The 8,961-nt window shown below is 45.7% G+C and overlaps 1 protein-coding gene across 4 annotated transcripts in view; it reads left to right on the top strand.

Annotated features, from left to right (window-relative positions):
* LOC121540575 (voltage-dependent calcium channel subunit alpha-2/delta-4) overlaps positions 1–8,408 on the top strand; it is a 73,117-nt gene extending 64,709 nt beyond the window's left edge. For 3 of the 4 annotated variants that reach the window (XM_041849550.2, XM_041849551.2, XM_041849552.2), the window contains 4 exons: positions 6,247–6,267; positions 6,522–6,639; positions 6,922–7,120; positions 7,410–8,408. In XM_041849550.2, the coding sequence (XP_041705484.2) occupies positions 6,247–6,267; positions 6,522–6,639; positions 6,922–7,120; positions 7,410–7,511 (440 nt within the window). In that variant the 3' untranslated portion in view covers positions 7,512–8,408. The remainder of the gene's footprint in view (positions 1–6,246; positions 6,268–6,521; positions 6,640–6,921; positions 7,121–7,409) is intronic. The other variant, XM_041849553.2, reaches the window with a different exon arrangement.
* Positions 8,409–8,961: the final 553 nt, after the last annotated feature.

An 8,961-nucleotide genomic window follows, 5' to 3' on the forward strand; every position in this document is an offset into this window, starting at 1 on the left:
GAGGGCCTTCCTCTGACACCGCCTGGTATAGAGGTCCTGGATGGCAGGGAGCTTTGCCCCTGTGATGTACTGGGCCGTACGCACTACCCTCTGTAGTGCCTTGCGGTCAGAGGCCAAGCAGTTGCCATACCAGGCGGTGATGCAACCAGTCAGGATGCTCTCGATGGTGCAGCTGTAGAATTTTTTGAGGATCTGAGGACCCATGCCAAATCTTTTTAGTCTCCTGAGGGGGAATAGGCTTTGTCGTGCCCTCTTCACGACTGTCTTGGTGTGTTTGGACCATGATAGTTCGTTGGTGATGTGGACACCAAGGAACTTGAAGCTCTCAACCTGTTCCACTACAGCCCCGTCGATGAGAATGGGGCTGTAGTTTGAACAGCGCCGGAAGAAGTCACTTTATACAGGGGGGTACCGTTGCAGAGTCAATGTGCGGGGGCACCGGCTAGTTGAGGTAGTTGAGGTAATATGTACATGTGGGTAGAGTTAAAGTGACTATGCATAAATACTTAACAGAGTAGCAGCAGCGTAAAAAGGATGGGGTGGGGGGGCAGTGCAAATAGTCCGGGTAGCCATGATTAGCTGTTCAGGAGTCTTATGGCTTGGGGGTAGAAGCTGTTGAGAAGTCTTTGGACCTAGACTTGGCACTCCGGTACCACTTGCCGTGCGGTAGCAGAGAGAACAGTCTATGACTAGGGTGGCTGGAGTCTTTGACAATTTTGAGGGCCTTCCTCTGACACCGCCTGGTATAGAGGTCCTGAATGGCAGGGAGCTTTGCCCCAGTGATGTACTGGGCCGTACGCACTACCCTCTGTAGTGCCTTGCGGTCAGAGGCCAAGCAGTTGCCATACCAGGCGGTGATGCAACCAGTCAGGATGCTCTCGATGGTGCAGCTGTAGAATTTTTTGAGGATCTGAGGACCCATGCCAAATCTTTTTAGTCTCCTGAGGGGGAATAGGCTTTGTCGTGCCCTCTTCACGACTGTCTTGGTGTGTTTGGACCATGATAGTTCGTTGGTGATGTGGACACCAAGGAACTTGAAGCTCTCAACCTGTTCCACTACAGCCCCGTCGATGAGAATGGGGCGTGCTCAGTCCTCTTTTTTTTCCTGTAGTCCACAATCATCTCCTTTGTCTTGGTCACGTTGAGGGAGAGGTTGTTGTCCTGGCACCACACGGCCAGATCTCTGACCTCCTCCCTATAGGCTGTCTCATCGTTGTCGGTGATCAGGCCTACCACTGTTGTGTCGTCGGCAAACTTAATGATGGTGTTGGAGTCGTGCCTGGCCATGCAGTCATGGGTGAACAGAGAGTACAGGAGGGGACTGAGCACGCACCCCTGAGGGGCCCCCGTGTTGAGGATCAGTGTGGCAGATGTGTTGTTACCTACCCTTACCACCTGGGGGCGGCCCGTCAGGAAGTCCAGGATCCAGTTGCAGAGGGAGGTGTTTAGTCCCAGGATCCTTAGCTTAGTGATGAGCTTAGAGGGCACTATGGTGTTGAATGCTGAGCTGTAGTCAATGAATAGCATTCTCACGTAGGTGTTCCTCTTGTCCAGGTGGGAAAGGGCAGTGTGGAGTGCGATAGAGATTGCATCATCTGTGGATCTGTTGGGGCGGTATGCAAATTGGAGTGGGTCTAGGGTTTCTGGGATTATGCTGTTGATGTGAGCCATGACCAGTCTTTCAAAGCACTTCATGGCTACAGACGTCAGTGCTACGGGTCGGTAGTCATTTAGGCAGGTTATCTTAGAGTTCTTGGGCACGGGGACTATGGTGGTCTGCTTGAAACATGTTGGTATTACAGACTCAGTCAGGGACATGTTGAAAATGTCAGTGAAGACACTTGCCAGTTGGTCAGCACATGCTCGGAGTACACGTCCTGGTAATCCGTCTGGCCCTGCGGCCTTGTGAATGTTGACCTGCTTAAAAGTCTTACTCACATCGGCTACGGAGAGCGTGATCACATAGTCATCCGGAACAGCTGGTGCTCTCATGCATGCTTCAGTGTTGCTTGCCTCGAAGCGAGCATAGAAGTGGTTTAGCTCGTCTGGTAGGCTTGTGTCACTGGGCAGCTCGCGGCTGTGCTTCCCTTTGTGGTCTGTAATAGTTTTCAAGCCCTGCCACATCCGACGAGCGTCAGAGCCAGTGTAGTATGATTCAATCTTAGACCTGTATTGACTCTTTGCCTGTTTGATGGTTCGTCGGAGGTCATAGCGGGATTTCTTATAAGCGTCCGGGTTAGAGTCCCGTTCCTTGAAAGCGGCAGCTCTACCCTTTAGCTCAGTGCGGATGTTTCCTGTAATCCATGGCTTCTGGTTGGGGTATGTACGTACGGTCACTGTGGGGACGACATCATCGATGCACTTATTGATGAAGCCAGTGACTGATGTGGTGTACTCCTCAATGCTGTCTGAAGAATCCCGGAACATGTTCCAGTCTGTGCTAGCAAAACAGTCCTGTAGCTTAGCATCTGCGTCATCTGACCACTTTTTTATTAACCGAATCACTGGTGCTTCCTGCTTCAGTTTTTGCTTATAAGCAGGAATCAGGAGGATAGAGTTATGGTCAGATTTGCCAAATGGAGGGCGAGGGAGAGCTTTGTATGCGTCTCTGTGTGTGGAGTAAAGGTGGTCTAGAGTTTTTTTCCCTCTGGTTGCACATTTAACATGCTGGTAGAAATTAGGTAGAACGGATTTAAGTTTCCCTGCATTAAAGTCCCCGGCCACTAGGAGCGCTGCATCTGGATGAGCGTTTTCCTGTTGATTAATGGCCTTGTACAACTCATTCAGAGCAATCTTAATGCCAGCATTGGTTTGTGGTGGTAAATAGACAGCTATGAAAAATATAGATGAAAACTCTCTTGGTAAATAGTGTGGTCTACAGCTTATCATAAGATACTCTACCTCAGGCGAGCAAAACCTCGAGACTTCCTTAGTATTTGATTTTGTGCACCAGCTGTTGTTTACAAATATACACAGACCGCCGCCCGCCCCCCGCTCACTCCAAAAAAGGAACAAAATCTGCATGTATTTCACTTTTAGCTTCCCACAATAAGTTGGGTGAATTTTGGCCCATTCCTCCTGACAGAGCTGGTTTGTAGGCCTCCTTGCTCGCACACGCTTTTTCAGTTCTACCCACAATTTTTTTATAGGATTGAGGTCAAGGCTTTGTGATGGCCACTCCAATACCTTGATTTTGTTGTCCTTAAGCCATTTTGCCACAACTTTGGAAGTATGCTTGGGGTCATTGTCCATTTGGAAGACCCATTTGCAACCAAGCTTTAACTTCCTGACTGATGTCTTGAGATGTTGCTTCAATATATCCACATAATTCTCCTTCCTCATGATGCCATCTCTTTTGTGAAGTGCACCAGTCCCTCCTGCAGCAAAGCACACCCACAGCATGATGCTGCCACCCCTGTGCTTCACGGTTGGGATGGTGTTCTTCGGCTTGCAAGCAACCCCCTTTTTCCTCCAAACATAACGATGGTCATTATGGCCAAACAGTTCTATTTTTGTTTCATCAGACCAGGGGACATTTCTCCAAAAAGTAAGATCTTTGTCCCCATGTGCAGTTGCAAACCGTAGTCTGGCTATTTTATGGCGGTTTTGGAGCAGTGGCTTCTTCCTTGCTGAGCGGCCTTTCAGGTTATGTCGATATAGGACTTGTTTTACTGTGGATATAGATACTTTGTACCTGTTTCCTCCAGCATCTTCACAAGGTCCTTTGCTGTTGTTCTGGGATTGATTTGCACTTTTCGCACCAAATTACGTTCATCTCTAGGAGACAGAACGCGTCTCCTTCCTGAGCAGTATGACGGCTGCGTGGTCCCATCGTGTTTATACTTGCGTACTATTGTTTGTACAGATGAACGTGGTACCTTCAGGCATTTGGAAATTGCTCCCAAGGATGAACCAGACTTGTGGAGGGCTACAATTGTTTTTCTGAGGTCTTGGCTGATTTCTTTTGATTTTCCCATGATGTCAAGCAAAGAGGCATTGAGTTTGAACGTAGGCCTTGAAATAGATCCACAGGTACACCTCCAATTGACTCAAATGATGTCAATTAGCCTATCAGAAGCTTCTAAAGCCATGACATCATTTTCTGGAATTTTCCAAGCTGTTTAAAGGCCCAGTCAACTTAGTGTATGTAAACCTCTGACCAGAGCATATGAGCGGAGTGGAGCGGTGAGAATCTCAGCTCCTCGCTCACGGAGCTGTTCACCCCTCCGCTCCCCCCGCTCAAAGCCACATCAGGCCAGTCCGCTCATTATCGCTCAGCGCTCAACGCAGTTTGCATCGCGCTCCACTCAAATCGCCCCCCGCTCACTCCAAAAAAGGAACAAAATCTGCATGTATTTCACTTTTAGCTTAAACCACAGCCTTACTTTATCTCCCTGAATTTGTTGCATACAGACTCATCTCGGATTATCCATTCTGTCTTGAAACGGGGATCTAACACTGACGCTAAAATGAGATGTTAATCAGTATAGTATATTCCATAGCGAATTGACACGTTGTTTGCCGATGCCCATTGGAAGTGCAGCGTGAGTGTAATCGGTGAGCAGGGATTTGATTTCTGTGACAGCAGGGAGGATCATCCCCAGGTTCCCCAGCTCCTTCTGCATTTTGTCTGTGAGGTCTGCTAGTGGTGTCAGCACACTGACAAGGTGCGTCAGCTGCCGTACTTGATTCAGGGTGATGTTAGCAACATTAGACTTGAGTTTGTTTTACCATAACGGGTCTTTTTGGAACAACCGGATGAACGACTGAATCATCCGCAGCTGGCTGCTCCATCGAATGGCGCAGGCATTTGTGGGGCGGACACCTAATTGGTCGGTTTCCTCTGTGCTCTTGCGTACACTTTTCACCAGGTGCCCGACTTTCACTAACAGCCTATTAATGTTGTCGTGCTTGTTAACGGCGTTTTTGATCGCCAGCTGAAGCATGTGAATGGGGCATCTCAGATGTAAATTTGACAAAGTAAAGTACTGATTTATCATAGTTTCTTGGGGGAGTGTAGCCCGGTTGAGCTGCGCTGGCGAAGTGTTGCATCCCTTCGCGTTCTCCTTTACTCAGCGGTTCATAGTCCATGAAAATCATTTTAAAAATGCTACATCCAGCTCTCTTTTTCTCTCCCTTGTTATGGTTGGGCCTTTGCGTGCAGTGAATAAACTTTTGAATTCCTCAACCCTTTTCTCTTGTTGCTGCTGCTGCTCCTCTCGCTCTATAAAATACAAATTAATGGACGACACAAATTAAATTAAACAGATGGATTCTGGGTCAGGCTTGAGCATGCTTCAGACTCGTGGTGTGAGCGAGCGAAATTGGAGCAGGACATAGGGCGACGCTCCGTCCTTTTAAAAATGCCGCTCTGCGCTCTGTTCAAAATCCGTCCGCTCACGCTCCACGCTCGCTCCCGCTCCACTCCGCTCATATGCTCTGCCTCTGCCCCACTGGAATTGTGATACAGTGAATTATAAGTTAAATAATCTGTCTGTAAACAATTGTTGGAAAAATATATTGTGTCATGCACAAAGTAGATGTCCTAACCGACTTGCCAAAACTATAGTTTGTTAACAATGCATTTGTGGAGTGGTTGAAAAACGAGTTTTAATGACTCCAACCTAAGTGTATGTAAACTTCCGACTTCAACTGTATATACATATAATGGTGTGAATAGACAGTATGGACAGCATGTGAATAGAAAAGGCGTGTACAGCAGTAGTTTATATAGGATGAGCCTTGACTAGAATACAGTATATACATATGAAGTGGGTAAAACAGTATGTAAACATGATTAAAGTGACCAGTGTTCAATAACTATGTACATAGGGCAGCAGTCTCTAAGGTGCAGGGTAGAGTACCGGGTGGTAGCCGGCTAGTAACAGTGACTAAGGCTAGTGGTGACTGTTTAACAAGCTGAATACATGTTTGTGCGTTCATATACCTTTGATGAATCATCCTGCAGTTTTCATACCATGTCTCGTGGTTCACATTTCATTGTCTCTTCATCCAATTGCTTTCTCCCATCCATTTTTTCTCATCCAATTGCTTTCTCCCAACCATTTTCTCTCATCCAATTGCTTTCTCCCAACCATTTTCTCTCATCCAATTGCATTCTCCCAACCATTTTGTCCCCCATGGCTATCATTTGACTGTATGCCGATCCCATTGCCATGTTCATCTCCATGGTGAATGGTGCACCCTCCATCTCCTATCCTCTCCACCGGGATTCCTAACACACAGCCAAGGCTGGCTACCATACATGTGAGTAGCACTCCACAGCTCTGGGATGGGTGCCTGCCTGTAGATGTGGGTAGAAGTTGTGTGTGTGTGTGTGTGTGTGTGTGTGTGTGTGTGTGTGTGTGTGTGTGTGTGTGTGTGTGTGTGTGTGTGTGTGTGTGTGTGTGTGTGTGTGTGTGTGTGTGTGTGTGTGTGTGTTTACGCGCGCGCCTGCGTGAGTAGGCTGTGCATGTCGTTGAAACAAACAATGTCGTTAATGCTGACTTCATCCTCATTAGCCCATAAAGCCAAGAGGATGGACGCATTGCAGCCGTGTGACACAGAGTACCTTGGCTTCATGTTAGACAACTCTATCAAAGAGACCAACAGCCTCCTCAAATGTGGACGCTGTCAGAAGTAAGAAACCTCAGTCAACTCCACAGTGTTGGCGCCATCTTGTGGCCATGATACCTACCTGCAATGATCTGAACTGCATTTTGACTACACAATTTTTTTCAATGTATCCACAATGTAATGATAGCTGAATGTGTTGTGTTCCATAATGGAATGTTAAACGAATGTGTTGTGTTCCAGAATGTTTGTGGTGATGTTACACAGAGATCCTAAAAATAAAATAAAGTGTTACCTTAAATTACTATATCATTCTATGTAATATTAACTTAATATTTTGTGTTGCAGGATGTTTGTGGTGCAGGCGGTCCCTGACAGTAACCTGGTGTTGATGGTGGTCCAGGCGGACTGTGACTGCTCCCGCCAGTACTCCTCCATCACCCTGGAGCCCAAGGAGGTCAAATACAACGCATCAGTCAAGTGTAACAGGATGAAATCTCAGAAAGTCAGGCGGCGCCCAAAGTCCTGCCATGCCTACCATCCTAAGGTCAACCATCCTCCTCCTCTCTTTTTAACTGGTTGTATAATGACCTAATATTAACTTAATTACAGTTGCTGGCTACAATGTTTGCATAGCAGGCATGTTGAAATTGAAAGAGAGAAGTGTTTGTTCAATTTAAATGTAATGCAAGTCCCACAGATGAATAGTCGAAGTAGAATATTGTGTCAATCAGTATAAAGCAGTAGCAGTGGAAAAACAGCAGTTTCCATGACGTTTTTCTACTTGTTTATGAGGATTTGTGTTAATATTGAAATGGTTTTCTTGATGATTGTAGGAAAATGCCAAGGACTGTGGAGGAGCTTCAGAGATCAGCCTATCCAAGGCCCTCTTCTTGGCTTCTCTGGCCACCTCATTGGCCCTGCGCAGATGGACTTAACCAGGCTCCACCTCTCTCATTGGCCCTACGCAGATGGATTTAACAAGGTTCTCGATGGACATGAGAATGCAGACTAAACAATCTTCACATTCTGTTTTTGTATATTTTCTAAAAGACCTATAACTACGTAAAGAACCTACCAACACAGTAGTTCAAGTCAACTCTGGAGCAACAATACAAGGGCTATTGTCTAGTAAGACTCCTTTTTCCACACTGATAGAGAAAGAAACTAACCAGTCCTAACCAATGACTCAATTTCTTTTGTACGAGCCATGGGATATGAGTTTTTGGACATGTGAATCGAAGGGAGAGACTGTTATTTTCATGGAGACACTGATTTGGTAGAAACATTTCTGCCCTCTACTGGACAATCCATCTTAGTGCAGACTGAAGGACAACCACCCTGACAACCTCACTCAGATGGAGAACTGTTGCCATAATATGCCCATCAACAAGAAAATAGGAAAATGTTCTCTCATTTTCTCATATTTATCTCATGTTATACACAGTAACATTACGATGTACTGTATTGATACTGTTATTTTTTTTGTGTATGTTGGAATGAACTACTGTACCAAACTTTGTGCTACAAAAGAGGAAGGAATATTCATCTCTTTGTGGTTTTACTTCATGAACATTTGTAAGCAATAATGTATGTCATGACACTGGTGTTTTGAATGGAACATGCTGGTGACCATTCCCTCAGAACTTAGAGGTGAGGTCTAGTATAGTTTATGATTGCTGGTATGCATGAAGCTTTACAAAATAATTGGCAGGGGGAGGAGACTGTTAAACAACAATCACCTATTGTCAAATGTGAATCAGAAAATGATATTTTGTTATTGTTATTTCCAACTCCACCAGACACAGGGATCAATTCAATCCGTATCGCCGTAGTGCGCTTGAAATGTAAAGGTAATTTCCGATTGCGCCGACATATGCAGTGTTTACTGTGAATGCAGTCTCCACAAAAGCGGGACCGTTGCATTTAAATGACGGATTAAATTGAGCCCATACTTACAGGAGAAGCTGAGAGCAGCACAGCGTCATCCACAGAGCAGCATTAGGGGATAAGTGCCTTGCTCAAGGGCACAACAGCAGTAAGTGGCACCTGAGATTCTGATGCCAGTCACCCTCTGGTTGTTGGCTCACTTCTGCCCAATTCTTCCCCGTAAAATCATTATAAGCACACTGTTGATAAACGTATGATGAATTTCAATATGTGAATCTTCAAACGATCTGCATATAGTGGCTAGGACTACATGTAAATGAGATGTAAAAATAGGTGCTTTGAGATATTGAGGAATATTACAATACATTTAATATTTAAAAAAATGGTGTCTTGTATCTTTTTCATTGTTGTCTCCTATAAGAGCTAGACCAATAAGAAACAGATACAGAAGGACCAGTACTGTGACGTGTGCAAATGGTTGGTGGCAGTTTGTACTTG

The sequence above is a fragment of the Coregonus clupeaformis genome, chromosome 26, assembly GCF_020615455.1.
Source record: "Coregonus clupeaformis isolate EN_2021a chromosome 26, ASM2061545v1, whole genome shotgun sequence".
NCBI classification, from domain to species: domain Eukaryota; kingdom Metazoa; phylum Chordata; class Actinopteri; order Salmoniformes; family Salmonidae; genus Coregonus; species Coregonus clupeaformis.